The sequence below is a fragment of the Calidris pugnax genome, unplaced genomic scaffold, assembly GCF_001431845.1.
Source record: "Calidris pugnax isolate Ruff unplaced genomic scaffold, ASM143184v1 scaffold167, whole genome shotgun sequence".
Taxonomy (NCBI): Eukaryota; Metazoa; Chordata; class Aves; order Charadriiformes; family Scolopacidae; genus Calidris; species Calidris pugnax.
The window spans coordinates 1,100,700-1,119,083 of NW_015091045.1; the positions used below are offsets into that span (position 1 = coordinate 1,100,700).

General features: G+C 42.6%; 1 protein-coding gene across 4 annotated transcripts in view; it reads right to left on the bottom strand.

Moving 5' to 3' along the window:
- The window catches only part of TLK2 (tousled like kinase 2), a 44,381-nt gene that overhangs the window by 8,000 nt on the left and 17,997 nt on the right, over positions 1-18,384 (bottom strand). For 2 of the 4 annotated variants that reach the window (XM_014956551.1, XM_014956552.1), the window contains 11 exons: positions 18,097-18,264; positions 17,415-17,510; positions 14,376-14,468; positions 12,854-12,964; positions 11,080-11,216; positions 9,540-9,692; positions 5,795-5,861; positions 3,422-3,519; positions 3,004-3,085; positions 1,224-1,315; positions 202-291 (listed from right to left, as the gene is read on the bottom strand). In XM_014956551.1, coding sequence (XP_014812037.1) covers positions 202-291; positions 1,224-1,315; positions 3,004-3,085; positions 3,422-3,519; positions 5,795-5,861; positions 9,540-9,692; positions 11,080-11,216; positions 12,854-12,964; positions 14,376-14,468; positions 17,415-17,510; positions 18,097-18,264 — 1,187 coding nt within the window. The remainder of the gene's footprint in view (positions 1-201; positions 292-1,223; positions 1,316-3,003; positions 3,086-3,421; positions 3,520-5,794; positions 5,862-9,539; positions 9,693-11,079; positions 11,217-12,853; positions 12,965-14,375; positions 14,469-17,414; positions 17,511-18,096; positions 18,265-18,384) is intronic. The other 2 variants (XM_014956553.1, XM_014956554.1) reach the window with 2 other exon arrangements.

Sequence of the window (18,384 nt, forward strand, 5' to 3'; positions counted from 1 at the left end):
CTTAGAGACATGGGTTAGTGATGGTTTTTATCAGAGTTAGGTTGATGGTTGGACTTAGATGATCTTAAAGGTCCCTTCCAACCTCGACAATTCTAGGATTCTATGATTCTCTGGACTCTCCTGGGAAGTTTTAAGGGACCAGATACTTTGTTTGTAGTGAATGGGCCAAACCAAGTCCAAGGACACAGCAACATAACTTACGAGTCAGTATCCAGCGAAAAGTAGTCATATAGCTTAACTATTCGAGGATGATCCAGTTCTTTGTGAATTCTGTACTCTCTACACGCATGTCTGAAAATAGGCAAGTTTGAGCATTAGTCATACAAAGTGACTTAATTCTAAGTTCTGCAGATAGCAAACCCAGACATACCACGCAGCGGTCCAACTTCCATCCAACCCATGCACATTGTTTAGGCAGCTTAAGAAAAGGCAAGCAAACACGGAATTGCGCGGAACAGTTCTTGAGAACCACAGAATCTGAGTGCATCTCCAACGCTGGCAATACTACAAAATAACTGACCTTGATTAATGGTACTGCTTGCCAAAATAGAATAACCTCATAATAAATCGCTAAGGGATCCAAGATAGCTGAATGCAAAAATCAGCAAGTTCTAGAAAAATTCCAAGATACTCAAGAGCCCAGTTTCCAGGCTTCAAATTCAGCTTAGTTTGTCTAATAACTTGTTAGGGAAGCAAGATCACAACTTTATCTTTGAAACTCTGTCGAGAAAGCCTGGCTGCCATTCTGCAGAGTTTATATAAGCCACGGCACTAGGGAGCAAGTGTTACCAACACCTATGGTTTCCTGTACATCCCTTCTATGCCATGACATCTATATAGTCCTCATCACCCTAAGTATTCTAGGAAGCAAAGGGAAGGCAAAGGCTCTCAGGGAGCACAGTGCAGGCTGTACCTGGGAGATGGGCATGAACAACAGCTTCCCACAAGAGCAAACCTTTGACATTTCAGCGAAAAGAAGCCATTTCAATGCCTTCTTCACAGAGATGTAGCTGCTTTAAAACCTTGTGCTGGCAGTACTTACACAAAACCCTGTGTGCACATTTAAAACATTTCTAATCTGACCATAACTTCTGCAAGTAGCTACTGGGACAGAGCGTGGCTTTTGAAACGTGGCAAAACACAGGAAAAAAAGGCAGCCTGTTCAGAGACACTAGAAAACCAAATGCAGGAGACACACGGCTGTGCTTTACAGCCTTACTTACTTGTGATAGTTTTCTTTCTTCTCATCTCTCCAGTTTTTATTTAACTGGTGTATTTTCACAGCTACATATCTCTGTTCTGTTAAATCGAATGCCTGCAGAGAGAAGAGCTGAAAATCAGTAGGAATCACAACTTCAAGTTAATACTGCAAAAGCAGACAAGCTCTAACAAACCAATATCCCCACCCAGGAAATCAGCATTACGACATACTGAGTGAAGAGCAAACCCACATTTTGATGTAATTAGTTTCACTAATGAAACCAAGCAACTCTGAAAACAATTGAATATTCTGTGCTTTGATCTGACCTTCCCCATGGGATCTAACTAATGCTGCATTTATTCTGACATTTTACCACCAGAGCTACAATGGGATCAGAAAGGCCAAATTACCAAAATATAGACAGTTAATCACTCTGGGAAAGACCCTGCCATTATTCCCTCAAGCCACCTAACTCATTTTCTACACTCAGTTAAATAAACCCAGAACATACAGAGGATTTTCAATACTTTGTTTCACGCTGGTAGCTCAGCTCTCCATCTTGGAGCATAATGTTTCAGCTTATTTAGAAGCTGGAGAATTCAATGGCAGAACTGTGTAAATCTTATGCTGTGTTTTTTTCCCCCTCCAGCTTCTTGCTATTTAGGCAGTCTTTAAAGAATGGAGCACTGGAATTGTACTCTTGGAGAAACACAGAAATCTTTTCCCTTGTCTGAGAGCAGCAACAACTAATAATTTATAGGATGGGGCAAAATCTTATTGTAAGCAGACATGGGTAAACTGTGTCCACCTCAGAAGTTGTGTATTTAACTCCCTAATACTTAATAGAATGGCCAAGACCCTGGAAAACTAGGGCTAAGCATTTCTTTTTTTTAATAACACAACTAAAACTCTTGAGCGCAGTCAGGTATGAAGCGTCCATACCCTCTTGCTTTTCTCTGTGGAGCCAAGGCTTTCTCCTTAGTCAGCAAAGCCTCCAAAGAGCAATTCAAGGTACTTAAAAATGCAGCTCATGCTCTTTTTTCACTACCTGAGGGGTCTAGTCCCCTTGGTTTAGGTATCTATTGTTGTACTGCATCAAAACGATAAATCACCATGAAGTTTCCAATATTTGCATTGGCATCATTCTTTTCATTCTAGCCAAATTCAACATGAATCAAAACGTACTGAGTAAACATGGGGAATGTGTAGAACTGGAAAGGCTCTAAACATAATAACCAAATAGCAAGCACCAAAGTATCACAGGTCTCGGCCATGCAGGAGCAGACACAAGTAGTCCTCAGTTCCAAGGAAGTCCCAGGACTACACACCCCTCCAGTTTGCTACTTCAGAGTGTAAAATGAAGGCACAAGAGAAAAATACCAAAACCCTTCTACCCCCAGGAAACGCAGCTTTTGCTCTTCTTCTCAGAGCTATTTTCTCTTATTTACAGTGCTGTTCAGACCTCCTATGCCATACTCAATAAAACTTCGCTCCTTAAGGTCCTTGTGTGTAGCACTCGAAGAGACAAGTGGTTTGCTTCTCTGTCCTGAAAAAATTTGCAGACTTGGTGCAACATTTTCTCCAAACTTAAATTAACAGGGAGCCTGACCTCTGAGAACAAGGGCAGAACCTAAAAATCTCAAGCCTGCTGTCTAATGCAAGCCAGATGCAACACGTGCTTAGTCCTCCCTTCTTCCTCCACAACCACACACACCGTTGAGAAGACAAGTGTTAAAATTCTGCTTACTGCATGATTTCATTGCAGATTCAGATTACAGCACAGATTGCCACTTCAGATTTACCTTATATACTTCACTGAAGCCGCCTCTACCCAGAAGATGTAGCAACAAATATCTATCATTTAGCGTTGGATGGTCTTTAAATCTATCAAGAAAGACAAAGTTTAAGAACGCTGACAGAAATACTGCAAATCTACTGCACCATAAATTACAGCTAGTACACAGCTTAGAAACAACATTTTTATATTAAGACAGAAAATTATTAAAACCGTGTTAATGACTGACAGATTTGCTACTATTCAATCATTTTGTACTGAGAAAAGACTATAAAATGGTACCTTGATGCACTTAGAAGCCTTTGTGTTTTACGTGAACTTCAAATTATATCACCATGCCAATTTAGAGAAGATTAAGTGTTTCCCATTATGTAGGGAATAAAAAAATTTTTATACGTTCTTGTCCCTGAATCCCAGGTACTTACTGTGAATTATCTTCATTGTGTATCCTTTTCAATTCCCTGATATGTAGATTTCTAACCCTCTCTAACCGCTCCAACTCCGCCTGGATCTCTGCTTCTTCCTGCACAAGGGAGACACAAAAAGAAAGCACAACACTGTTAAGATGGTACAGCTGGCATTTCTGCCTGATTTACAGAAACACACGTATAATTCCACTTGTGAAGAACATATTGGTAAGTAACTCATTGGGGAGATCAGAGAGATGGTCCCAGTCAACTAAGAGTCAGGTGGAAGGAGACAGGAATGAGAACAGACTGGGCAGTTTTGTTTACACCCACACCGGAGCAGACTCATCGTTACACCTTCCTGCTTTTAATGTTTTCTGTAATTAAGCAGCATTGTAGCTCTGGTTCCTTCCTTGATTAAGTGCTATGAAGCTTGGAGTTTTTGTAAGAACTCAGCCTCTGCTGGGACAAGAGAAAAGAGACAGCCCTCAGAAGTAAGGAACAGGGATGTCATGATGGCACGTGGGATGGGGCAGCACCCGGAGAGGATGGAGAAGGTGAAAGGACAACACGTGGTCCCATCAGCGGTAAGAGGTAGAAGAGGTCAGAGTGTGACTTAGTGCCACGTGCAAGTTGTGATGTAGAGCTGAAGTTCCAGTGCCCTCAAACACAATGCTAGAATTCACATCATTGTGGACAGGGCTGCAAACCTCAATTAAAACACGCGCCTTGAGCGGCATTATTTGGTGTCTATGACTCAAGGGACACAGTTATCCATTTGTCTTGTGACTCTCTTCCTTCCCTTCTCAACTTGTTCTATTTTTAGGCACAAAGAATGAGCCAGTTTCCAAAAGTGGAGAAGGGATAAGCACAGCTTCAGACAATGGCACAATCCCGGAACATTACTTCATTTTCCATTAAGGTCCATTTCCACACGGATTCCTCTGTCCCAGGGTGGCACTACATGCTGGCAGAGATGGACCAGCAGTTAATCCACCCCAGCAATGCGGAAGCTGCAGAGTGACCAAGCCTTCAGTCTGCTCACAGAATCACAGAATCTTAGTGGTTGGAAGGGACCTCTGAGATCATCGAGTCCAACCACAAAAAAAAAAAAAAAAAAACAAAAAAAAACCCCCCCCCAAACAAAACAAAACCCAAGGCTCCCCCGGGGGGGCCGGGAAGGGCCAGAAGAACCAAGATTGTCCCATAGGGATGGTGACTCCACCACCTCCCTGGGCAGGCTGTTCCAGTGCCTGACCACTCTCTCAGTAAAGTAGTTCTTTCTAATATCTAATCTAAATCTCCCCTGCCCCAACTTCAGACCATTTCCTCTGGTCTTGTCGTTCGTCCTTTGGGAGAAGAGGCCAACACCTGCCTCTCTACAACCTCCTTTCAGGTAGTTGTAGAGGGCAATGAGGTCTCCCCTCAGCCTCCTCTTCTCCAAACTAAACATGCCAGGGGCTCCTGCCCCTATCATTTCTCCTTGCTCCCAGGTCGATAAAACACAACGGGCAGAGCGCCAGCGGATCCCACGTGGGCATTAACCTTCCCTTGCCACTGAAAATAACGAGGAGCACGGGAGCATTAATGAGGCCTTGCATTCAACTGGTGTGTCAAGGTTACAGGAAAAACTAAGCGTAGAGTTCAGGCACCACCTGAGGAAAAAAAAGGGGGCTCCAGCAATGCCTTTGCACCCTTCCTCTGTTTCATATGGGAAAGAAAACTCTTTGGCCTTAGCAGAGATCGCAGCTAACCAGGAAATGGTGGAAAACATCTGGGTTTTTTTCAGTACTTTATCTGTTAAAGTGTCGCAAAAAACTTATTTAGAGGTTATTGCAATCACTTTAAAGGTAACCAACAGCTTATCTAATTATAATCTCACCTGCAGGTATGGTTCTTACCGAAGCCAATGTATTTGAAAAATGTGCATTGCAACAACCTAAACAGCACTAGCTTCCAAAAACTCAAGATATTTTACTGGACTGTTACCGATATTGCAAATGAGGAAGCCAATGATGGTTGCAGGTTTTGCTGTGTTCTTGTAACTTTCTTCCCTATAATTCTCCATTCCTTCGTGTTCCCCCATTTTAGACACACACAGAGCCCAGCACTAAGGACATCACAGTGACAGAATAAGATGCATCAAAACAGTGGAACTCCCTGCATGAAATCATAACTGTAAGGATACAGAAATCTATTTATTCAAGCAAAGAACATCTTTGTTGAATACCACTGCCTTGGAAAAATTATTATAAAAACCTGGCCGTCTCTTTCAAGCAACAAAACCCTCTCAATTATCAAACAGCAGTGACCCCTATGGAGAAATGCTACTGTTCATAGAACACCGAATCAAAAACCTATCTAAAAGCCTTTTCTGCAGTTAGTTCTTACCTTTTTAAGATGACCTAGTCGGAGTTTGAAAATTTCTTCCTGTTCATGGTATTCTGCTAACGTTAACCTGCATAGAAGAGACAGATCCAATGAATTAGCTTTCAACGCATGTGATAAAGGGAACAGTCTGCAAAACACACATCTCCACTGGAAGTGACACCTACACAGGGTATGTCAACAGCTGGCAGGACATTTTTTAGGTAAACTCTGCAATCTACTATTTTAAATTTATTTTTCTTTATAATCAATCCAAAGGAGACCAAAAGCTTAAACATTGATAAAGCACATATTAATTTCAAATCCAAGTCCCTAATAACACCTATTAAGGCTAGCGACAGACTTTCAACAAAGAAAGCCAAACCATAATCTAAATATGGAACACTGAAGCACTGAAGCATTCCTCATCTTATTTTTCCATTTAAAGTTTGCTTTACTGACTTGTTTTCAAAGTTTACTTTGTAATAAAAGCTGGATAATTCAACCCAGCTATTCTCTCCAGGACTAGCAGCACACCTGGCCACAGAGCCACTGCAAACAGAGCCCTGACCTGGGATTCAGAACTTTTTCCTGTTTCAGGCTCTGCACCTTATCATCTCTGACTCGTGTCAATGGGATAAGAGGAATAATCCCCATTTTATTGATGGTGAGTGATGTGCCAAGTTTCCATCCTAGTTGGCTGGTCAAAAAATGTTTCACAATATTTTCAATGTCTTCTATAGCCAAAGCATGTCGTGTAGGACAGAGACTAAGCACAGCCTCACACTAAAATAATGATAGATCCCATCACTAGTGAAAGGTAATGATGTGCTGAGATCTTTAAGGTTAGAAAAAGGAATCATTATACTCATTTTCTCACTACCACCAACAAGGAGTTTGGTAAAGGCATCACATGAACATGAAGTTATGAAGCCCGTATCCACTGCATTGGTTTACTGTGTAAACAAGATAGGCACATGACAGCATATAAATATCTTTTTTGAACCTAAATTGAGTTCAAAGCGTTTCCCAGGAGGATTCCTGTTGCAGGGGTTATGCTCTGCATAGTCCTTAGGACAAAGGTTAGTGTATGAGGTCTCCACAGCACCAATACCACAACTAGCTTGAAGAGTGGACCGAGTCCTGCGTCCAAACAGGGCCGTGGGACACTGCCTCCCTGCACAGTAAGCTCAGAGGAGGCAGGACTCTGCCAATTAACTGCTCATCTCAAAATGCCCCAGCTTCTCTCCTCTGCTGGTAACACAGAGGGTCCATAGAGTTGAAATAAGTGCTAAAGCAGTTGTTAGCCGATAAATTTAATGCAAAACTCACAAGCCAAGTTCCCTTTGAAAGGATCTCGACCATAAGGAACTGCTTATTACAAATCAAAGATACATTAAAAACACAGCTGGTACCATAAATGTTTACATGTTATCTCACTTCATATAAAAGCATGTTAATTCACACACCCCTGTCTCCCCCAGCGACAGCTAATCAGATTCTGCTAATCTAGAAGACCATCCCAAAAGTTTAGCTCTTTGGTTGGTGTTGCTGTTTAAGGAATAAAGAGACAATTGACTAAACCAGCAACGAGCTTTCCACATATTCTTGTGTACAAATGAAATACAGGGCTAAACACCAACAGCCCACTCATTAAGCAAGAGATATAATGAGTACCACCAGGCTAACTTTGCTCAGAATAGCTGCCTGTTAGCAGCAAGCATCACAAAAATCAAGGGGGCTCCAAGACAAACACTGCCCTGTTTCACAGAAACATGCCTGAAATACACTGCTCCTAGTGAAGCTGAAGGCTCTAAGGTTGCCCACGCTGCCCTGACAAACCTCAAGAAGCCCCAGCAGATTAATCTTCCTGAATGAAAATCTTTTTCTCATTCACAGGCTAGAAAGTAGTTTCAGGAGAGCACATATTTAAATTTGCAGCATGGGACCCTCCTCTCCTTTTTAAGACACAGAAACAACCATGAACCAAAGAGGAATCTAACATCATATGAAGGAATTTGGCTGTCCACCTCTCATTCAACTTTCAGAAACACTTATATTCAACTTGCCTAAAAGACACCTCTGTAAGAGTTCCACATGAAAAAAAAAAAAAAAAAATCTTTCTCCAAAAATAAGGAAATTGTGTACCTCATGCACATTGGTCCAACAAATGCATTTACAGGATAACTAATGATTAAAGAAATAGTCAGTATAGTTGCTTCAGCTGAGCAAAACCAACATTTTCATAAGCTAAAACACTCCACATGAACCACATCCACACACTGGCAAGCAGTTCTTATCAAGAACGCCACAAGAAGGTCTTCTAAACCACAAAGATAAAACCCTGAAACACATTAGTGAAGAATGATAAACCAGCAAGAAACTCAGAGAAAAAGACCTGGTAGCCCACCAAGGCTGACTAGCAAACTCCAGTAAAGCTAGATTATGTCCAGACAGGCTCACAACACAGTGAGAAGCTCACTGGGTGTCTGCAGAATAAGCCATGCCATGGCTGCACCCGTCCGCTGGGGAAAACCAGCCCTGCACAAGTGGGGAAAGCATCTTCCTATCCCTTAGACCTGAAAGGTGACCACAATGAACAGCAGCACTTCCAAATACCCACGCACCCACATCCAATCTACTTCTCCAAACTCAAGCCACAAAGCAAACGGACAGCTTTAAAACTTTATTTAGTTCTTTCTAAGCTCACTCGGCCAGAACGAGGGGTAAATGTCTCCACTCAAGCTGCTTATTTGCAAAAAGAACACAGCATCCTCCAAGTCCCCACACCAGCACCCTATTTGGGGGCACTGCCCTGGCTGCTGAGAGCACCCCAAATTCACCCAGTCACGTGCCACCCCTCCAGTGACTGAACGGCAGTGGGAGCTTTTGCTTCACGTGCACTTTTAAAGATCAAGACCAAGAATTCAAAGGGCTCCAGGAACTCTGAGGTCAAGTCATGCCCAAGAGATTTAGCAGTGCAAAAAGAAAAGTGTCATTGAGAGTTATGGTTTTACCCAAGAGCAGTAAAATGAAGATTGTAAAGGAAAATGGTAGAAGGTAGGGGAGTCTCTGACTTAACGTATTTCCAACTCACAGAAAATTCAAAAAAAATAATATTCTAAATTACTTGTGAGATACAGCTTTAAGAATACTGGGATTCTCAGGGTATCAGCAACTTCAAAAGAGGTAGGGGAAAAAAAAAAAATCTATAAGAAGAAAGAGGAGCACTTCAACTTTCCATTTCCCCACAAGGGACCGCTCTGGAGATACAGGTCAATCCTTAATACACTGTCCTTATGGAAAGCATCTTTTTTCTTTAGTATACAAAATTAATTGTTTGAAAAGCCTCACCAGGAAGTACATGAAAATAAATGCTTCTAAATGCGCACGATTTTTTTCTCCTTAAAAAAAAACCTACCACATATCCCACAATACCAAAATCAATTCTGAAGTTGCAACACTGAAGAAAGAGACACCCCTTTTCAAACCCGATGCAAGAGGAACACTGAAAAAGTTACTGCCTTCAAAAAAAAAAGTTAAGCTCATACAAAGCCTGGACTCAGCAATGATCCTTGTTTTACTCCAATGAAAACTATTTAGAACTGCAGCCAGATGTTGCCGAATGCCAGGCTAATTCCACAATATTCATTTGTGTGTGGAGCCTTGCCTGGAGGCAAGGGCAAGCTTCCATTTCCCAGTAGCTGCTCTCTGTGCTCCAACCAAAGCACACAGCTCTGCGATGCACCGAGGAGGCCACGGCACCTACGTTTCATTTTCCGCTCCGTTGGTCTTGTTCTTGCGCTGCTTCTGCTCGTTGCTTGCTGGAGGGGTCTGTCCCATGGCAGGTGGCTTCCGTTTCGCCAACATCTTTCGTTGTCTTTCTATTTCTTCCCGCTGGGAATTTATCCTTTCCTGTTGCCTGGAATAGAAGAGAGTAGAAAACTCGTGAAGGATGAACTAACGGTCTGTACTCGGTTGTCTTCAGCGTCTGTTCTTAACAGATCAGAGCAATGAATTTCTAATCAGTTGTACTTGTAAGATTAGTAACAAAATATTTTTGTACAGAAAAGGGGGATGTGCCAAACATTATGACTCAGATTTCTGAAAGGTATTTTTTACATAAAAGGGGATTCTTTTCCTGGCCTGCAAAAACCTTTCAGTAAGTGAAAGGTTTTATTCATGCAGAGGATATCCAAAACCAAGGAGCTGCTAACCTCACAGAAAACCAGGGATCCATGGTAAGTCACTAACTTTCCACACTCTTTTTCCTAGAAGGCTCTGTTCTAAATCTCAAGCTTTCCTGTTAAAACTATTCCTGAAATCCAGCACTGTCTGAGAAAGTATTCCTTATACTTCAAGGGTACAGTTTAACTATCCTTAGTTCTCTGAAATATAACCAACACCATTCCCAGTTTCACTAAGGAAAGTCTTCTCCAAGATAAAAAGACATCTGAAAACATTTTACAGTGATAAAAGCAGTCTTGAAATTTCAAGTCTAAATGACTTGAGCATTTACATACTTAATTCACTTTTCAAAAGAGACTGAGACTGCAGGTAAAAATTCCAGAAGTATTTCTTCCACGTCTTACAGTACAAACTGAGGAGGAAATAAAAAGTCCTTAATCTGCACCTACCAAGAGCTGCACCTCCCTATCAGACTACAGAGAAGCGATATGATTTTAAAGGATCACACATAGCGCTCTCTAATGCAATTAATTTGCCAAGTCCTACTTAAAGGTCTAGGCCAGGTGGGAATTCACTGGATATTTTCATTAACATCCTGCATAAAAGGGTCTCTGATCTTCATTTCCAGGTTTCTGCAGCCCCTTTGATCACTGTTTCCAGGAGGCAAAAAAAAGTTAAATAGTATGGATTTTCTCTTTTAAGCTTCTCTACTTTCTACTTTAAAAAAGAAAGAGGAGCTAATTAGCCTTTCTTAACTAATATATGCAAGTATGCAAATCAAGTTGATTGACTCAAGATACGTGTGAGGATCTGGTCCATCCCTGCACCCCAAGCACTGCACAGCCAGGTAGGTGTGCTGAGAACCCCCGACAGGGCAGCCTGCTGCTTCCCAACCCAACTCAAACAATTTCATTCCAGTTTCAAGGCTCTGGGGGTTTAAATGGAAACATATTTCTCACTACAATGCGAAACCATTCCCCATTGTCAGTAGCTGAGTTTCTATCTGATCCTTTCACGCATCAGTCACACCACTCTCATATTTTGACATGCAAGACATCACAGATAACTGCTCAGTTTTTCTGTCTTTGCCTGCAAAGGTAAAGACAGCTCTGTGTCCTCACTTGATGAGGTTCTGGAAGGCGTAGCCATCTGTCCACTGCTCGGTGAAGGACGCCCCGTGCCGCACCGTAGTGAAGTGACCTAGCCTCAATCGATCCTGCATGCTCTTATCTCTGCATGCCATCTTCTCCTGTTTTGACTGAAAACAAAATAAAACTCACGTTAAAATACGAGCCATAAATTAGCAGTTAAGAGCTGTGCTGTGTTTTAAACCACTACCAATTCTTACCACTTTCCATTGTTTCAGTACTCCTTATCTGAAACCCAGCTGAAAGTCATTGATCAAATAATTGCTGGTGCTTCACACTGGTCTGACAGGCATTTGTTTGACCTCCTCCTTTCTGACATTTCAGCTTCACCTTTCCTTCCCCATTCCTGCTTGGGCAGCTCACACCCACTCTATCATCAGCTGAAATCAGTCTAGCACTAGGATTAAAACTATCCCTTTGTATCACTGAGACTCCAGCCACAGCTCTGATCAGGCCCTTATTCACTCAAACAGGAGATGAAGGAAGAAAATGCACCTTGAATCACTGTTAAGACCAAGATACAGTGAGGAGTCAGCTCAGTCCTAGACTCGCACCACTCCTACAAGTGACACAACCTCAATTAGGTCACCAACACACCTAAAACACTGGGGTGGTGTCTGTCAGACAGATAAGTGAGAGGAAATTTCCGAGGTGTGAGATGAGAGCAGCAAAGTTTCAGTCAGTTTGGATTAAAGATGGACCAGCAAAGCTCCTCGCCGGAGCCACACACCATGTATCTGAATGCCAGGGCTGCGTAACACCTAGCCCGGAGTTACAAATCCTCCCAAGAAAGGGGAGTCCCATTCAGCCAAGAACAATCAGCTCTGTGACAAAATCAGCTCAAACAGACAGCACGTACTAGCCAGCACCCTGGTAGTTTTGCCCATCCAGTGCCCACAAACAATAGCTGTAATTGGCCAACAGGTGAAAGCGCAATCAAACCCCCACATTGTTTAGCCATGACCAGCAAAGCTCCTCGCCGGATCCACACACCACGTATCTGAATGCCAGGGCTGCGTAACACCTAGCCCGGAGTTACAAATCCTCCCAAGAAAGGGGAGTCCCATTCAGCCAAGAACAATCAGCTCTGTGACAAAATCAACTCAAACAGACAGCACGTACTAGCCAGCACCCTGGTAGTTTTGCCCATCCAGTGCCCACAAACAATAGCTGTAATTGGCCAACAGGTGAAAGCGCAATCAAACCCCCACATTGTTTAGCCATCAGGAAATCTGGAAATCTTTCAACACCGAAGCAAGCTGGACGCTGGTAAACAGCAGCCTGGCACCTTCCCCAGTGTCTTTAATGTGTTGTTTTGAATGTTACACAAAAGCAACGATCTCCAACTTTGCCTTTTGAAAGAAGGAAAGGTCTAAATCACTTGCCCGTGTCACAGAGCAGATCTGGCAGTTTCACTGCACAATGGGACACTGCTCTCGCATTGCCAGAGTTAGACAATGTCGCTTTTCAGGAGTATGAGTTTCCCAATCAAGGAATGCCTGCTGCATTTAGAGCTCAGACTATTTCACTTAAGCAAGGGAGACCACTCTTTGAGATCGTGAAAAGTAACCAAACCGAGACATTCTGAACCATTTCCGTGTTAACTTTACATTCCGTTTTGCAGAGAAATAATTCACGGCAGAATTCCAGTTGTCCTTTATCACTATAGCAATAGGAACAGGTTTTCACTCAGAAGTTTGCAGTCACAGTTCATGTCCTTGAAAAGATGTCAAAGTCCCCCGCTCACCTTTTCTATAAGCAGCTTCTTGCTCATTGTTACACATCTATTCAACCGCTCCTTGTACTTCTCCAGCATCTTTTGCTGTTCATCTATCTGCCGTCTCAAATCGCAGTTGGCCTAAAAGAGGAAAAAAAAAAAGCCTTTGACTTTAAATGACTCAGAGCCAAGCTAAGCATCACCTAGGAAGAAGTTTCTCCAGCTACCTCCAGGCATCAGATTAAAGAAAGCAAACCAGCAGGGTAAGGAAAAAAGACCAGGTTCCTCTTAGCAAAACACGCAAGCCAAGCTCTTCAATTTTTAACCTCTCAAATCCTAACACCCCTGTAGAACAGGGAAGTGCTATCACCCTGGTTTACATATAAGGGACTAAGGTACAAAGAGACTAACACAAGCATAAGGAATTTTTTTATTTTCTATTTTTTTTAAACACTTAAGACCTTACCACAGCTACCAAGTCTCAAAACAGCTTAGTCATCCTGGACTATCCTCCCTCTTTAGCCACAATACTGGCAGAGGAAAAGGATGGGGTAACTCCCTTCACACTTTCAATTAAATTCTCCTTCAAGTTACTATCCATTAGCCCTGCTATGTACTGCTCCCAGGAACAGATGCTGCTTTTAACACCACCACGGCGTGCAGCAGGATTTCATGTGCCACCATTTTTGTTGATAAAAAGACAAATTTAACCATCCCCATTACAACCAATAGTGTGGCTTCTGATTAAACATCAAATGGTAAAAATAAATTCATTTATTTCCTGCTTCATGGATTGTTTTCTACAAACCCACAGGTGTATGTCTCTATGAGCTTGTCTGAGCTTTTTTTAAGTGCTGAGACCAGACACAAACACAGAGAACTCTCCCTCTAATGTGTTTTCTAATCCTTTTCAACACTTCACAAGAGATGCCTCTCCAGCTGATGAAAGCCAAATCAGTGAGAACTCCTCCATTAAGACAAGATCCTTGATTTAAAGGTATTTATCTTTTACTGAAGAATACTAATAGGTTAAGAGAAGCTTTATTCTTTTGGTTTGACCAAAATATGTTCTCCTCATCTCTGTACATGTCACTGACTCTCATGAATGAGCATTTCAGAACACAACTTCCCAGTCTACTGAGAGGCTACTGAACATGCTGCTTAAGAAAAAGCATTCAGCTCCTCAGTACTTCGAAGAGAGGAATAATTCTGCAGAGAAACATGTTAGGTTAGTTAGCAAAACCACAACTGTGCAACAGATCAAAGAAAGGCCAGTATCAGTGCTGAGGACACAAGCACCTGAGCTACAGCAGCTCTGTACTGTGTAGCCACTGTAATTGCTGCTACTGCTTGTGGGTTCAAGGAGGTCCAAAAGGACTATCTACAAGCCAGGCAGTTATCTGGCAAGCAAGATGGCCAGATTTATTTTACTTTGTGAGTGTTGGTTCTACAAATGCTATCCAAAATCCTGCTCTGCAGCCTAGCTACACATGCCTTCTAGGTATCATTAAATAGCAGCTTTTAAAAGAGTTGTCCCACTTTAAATACTTACTCTTAGTAAGTCATCTATCCTCCCCTCCTTCTTCTCCAAGTCCGAGTTTTTACTGTTTTCTAGTGCAGATATTTTTTCCATTGTGAGGTCAGACTGTAAGGGAAAAATCACCATAAACCATATTTCAGAAAAACAGTTGATATTTCAGATAGTCAGCATGTAACATCACAGCGTAACCCCCTCTGATCTGAACTGTTAGGGCTAAGAAGAAGAAACTGATCCCCTGCATCGGGGGAAAAACTTTCTCCCTTCTTCATTTCCTTATTGCACAGTGGGCTCCTCCAGCACAGGAGGTTCAGTCAGCACAAAGCTGCTCTGGAGAACACAAACTGGTAACACGTAAGAGGCTACAACATCCTCTGTGTCCTGCAAATTTTGTTTTTATAATTGAGTTCTGCCCACTCCTTGGTGGTCTCTGACGTTCACTGTCACTTCCTGCAGCGCAATGTAGCTCATACAAGAAAAAGGCTTAAGCAAAAACCCACCACATCCCAACCCTCAGCTGGAATATCAAATTTATGAGATCTTTCATTGGCACAGACAACGACCTGCACAGACAAAAGACAATACCTGTGGGTTCTAAGGTGGTCCTGACAGAAGACACAGGTCTTTATTTTAAAATATTATAACAGATTGACAGCAGGAATATTAGGCACAAGCCTTTGGTTCTGACAAACTGATGTATTAGTGCCCACTTGGGACAGACGCTTTAGAGCTCCTGAGTGAAATCTATTTGGAAAGTGTTAAGGGGTGCAGCACATCTCAAATACCTTCACCAACGAAGTGAGAGTTATACCCAGGAACAGAAGACAAAAGACATATGCTATATTCTTTACAGCAGTAGAAATATTTCAAACTCAGCACTCTCATTAATGGGTAATGGGGAAAAAAAGGGTAAAGAAGTCAGTATGTACATGAGCACAGCATCTAAAATACCCAAGGCAACACACACAAGGAAATCTTGCTCCATGACAGCATACACAGATTTCACATTTATGTCCAGCAAGCAGCTACCCTGGTTCTGAGAAGAGTTAGCAAAGACTTACCTGCAGAGCTGTCATATAACTGTTCTCCAATTTCAGGCTTGCCTAGAAGCTAACACCACAAAGTAAGAGCTAAACTTGGTGGACTGTTTCTGCTCTATATAGGCCCAGGATGGGAAAGATCAAAAAGAACATGTGCCAGCATTGCCCATCAAGCAAGATGATCCTAAATCCCAAAAGACAAAGAGACAAAAAGACCTGGGCAGGTCATCTCACTTCTGCTTTGCCTTGGTTTATGCTTCCTGACAACCTGCAGGAAGCTACAACCAAAGCTTTTGCCAGTGAAGGCAAGGAGAAGGTTGTCTGGTGAAAACCTGGGCTGCATCCACACAGCAGAAAGCTTTTTCAGTAGGTGACTGTTATGTCATTTTGCCCAAAGGCACAGCCATGCTTGTGCCGGGTCAGATGAAGTCATGTTTTGGGATCCATGCTCTTACATCTGACTTCATCACAACTGACCTCGCGTCAGAGCGCTCAGAGGGCCCTGGCTCTGATTGAAAACACTAAGAAAATCACCCTCACACTGACCCGCTTTTGGCATTGATGCAAGTGATTCAAACTGGAAATCACTGAATGTTTTTATTTTTTTTTTTTAAACCTTATCAACTCCAAACAGGTTTGGAAGGGAAAGTCAACAGTATATACATGTCCTCATCACACAGTCAAGCATCTTCACGGATTCTTTGCCTTAAGCGTATGCTACACGTAGACCCCTGGAGAGTACCATGGAGCTGAGCACTGGGAGAAAGCACCCTCATATAACATGTCACTCTTTTCAAGGAAGATAGACCCTGCGGGCGTGCTAAGCACAGAGGAGAATAAAAACCTCTTGCTCACTCCAGGAGGGACCACTCTTTTAAGCAGCAGTGTCAGGACAGCAAAGATTGAAAGCTGAAAGTGATCTCTGGCAGGTTCTCGAGTTATGGCATCATCCTCACACAAGAATTCTCCATGCACTAGCAAGGAAGAGAGATCATCACAGACCAGTATTTTAATAGTGCAGACAACAGATGTGACTCTAGTGACACAACAGAGCTCAGAGCTAACAAGTATCCCCAGAGGTTCTTCGCGCACAAAGAGCTTGTACCACCCTGCTGGGGAAAAGGAGAATGAACTTCCCCCAGCAACAGAATCATCTCCGAGTCAAACTGATGTGAGAAAATGATTGACACAAACCAGATTGTTTAAAAATCACTCAAGGGAAGGGTCAGTCACAGAGAAATCAGAGATGAAAATCAAAAGAAGATTAAAAGCAGGCTTGGAGAAGAAATAAGCAAGGTGCATCGCAGATAAAGCTGAACATCCTTCTAAGCAACAGAGGAAGAAGACACAGCTAGAAAGGAAGTCTTGCCATAAAGCCACAAGGAGAATCTTAACAATTTAAAAGGCCCCAAAAAGACATCAGCACAGTCAAAGGAGCTACTCCTCTTCTTGCCTCCATGCCAGTGAAGTTACTGAGAAGCACTGTCAGGAACACATCATGTTCCACCTTGACAGGACCAACTATGCCATGGGTGTATTTCTGCAGAGGCCAAACAACTTCCAGCTAAACTGTGGGTGTTTGTGCTGTAAGCAGTGTAGAGGCACCCACGACCCAGCGCTTGAATAGAGCCATTCACAACTATCGCTTGGGTTTCCTTCACATCTTCACTTATAAAGGGAGGAAGAACATTCAGGATACAACAGAACGGAAACAGAGCTAAAGTGTTCCTCTCCTGAGCACATTCACACACAGCTGGAGAACTACCCATGGTATCAACACAGAAAAGCCTCAGTAACAGATTAGGCAAACTTCAGTAGCAGCAACTGAAGGCATCCCTTAGAGGATAAGAAACAAGGTTCAGAGTGATTCACTTCAATCAGTAGTTACAGCCTGAGTTGGGACTACTGCCTTTTTTCCCTGGAAACGTTCTGTCTACTGCAAGTGGCATCCTCTGGTGTGCAAGACAAGCTGCAATCTCACATCCAAGAGATGTTATCATCTAGCGAGCTATACCTGTGACTGTTTGTGCTGGATGGAAATCTGTTTTTGGGAAGTGCAGGAATGCTCAGTGTTCCCTGATCCGGTAGAAGATGGGCTGCCTTGCTGGGCCTGCAAAAGAAAGTCAGTGTATCGTTATACGCTCCTCGGCACGATCGCCAGCGCCCATGCAGATACTTCATCTTCACTGGGGAGGTGCAGCCCGGCCTGGGTACCACACTTTCATCTTAAAGGTTTAAGAACCCTGTCGAGATTTAGTTCATTAAAACAAGAAAGTCAGTTTCTTTCAAGAAGTCTGGCCCAACCTGCTAAAAAGACAAAGCTTTTAAAAGCCTAATGTCATTAATGTCAGCTGAGATTAAGCGAGGCCAAAACAAACACTTCTCACAGCAAGACTAGACTTCATTCTTTCGCTTTTTTGTGTCTATCAGATTAGCCTCTCAGATGCTATTATTTTGATCTATGTAAGATTTTTGAGTCGTTAACTTCAAACTCACGTCATTTTATCAAACAAGCAAAGCCTGGGACCTAGAACTCTCCACAAGGAAGATGAACTTACCAGAAGATGGTAGACTTGGTCATCAATAAACCAGGCTGCACTTGAACCACTGTCTTTTGAGCAGAAAAGCTTCAAATTCCCCAGCCCTTAACTAGAAACATCCTCCCTTGGGATTCCAATCTTTTCAGAGCTGCTCACCGAGACAAAAGTAAAACAGAGGCCACCTCCCCTCTGTGCCAGCTGCTCATTCTCTAGCCGCTGCTTCGCCAGCATCACCGACATCAGCGTTGGCAGAGCAGAGTGTTCCTCCTGCGGCTCCTTTGCTGTGCTGCCGTCTACCCCATACAGCGGCTGCTCCACTCGCCGCTGTAACACAGTCAAAAAAAATACAATGAACTTTCTATTTTTTTTATATATATATTTTTTTTTAAAAAAAAAAAAAGCAATTCTTTTACTCTGCCAAAACGTTTGTCAGAGAAGCAGCAG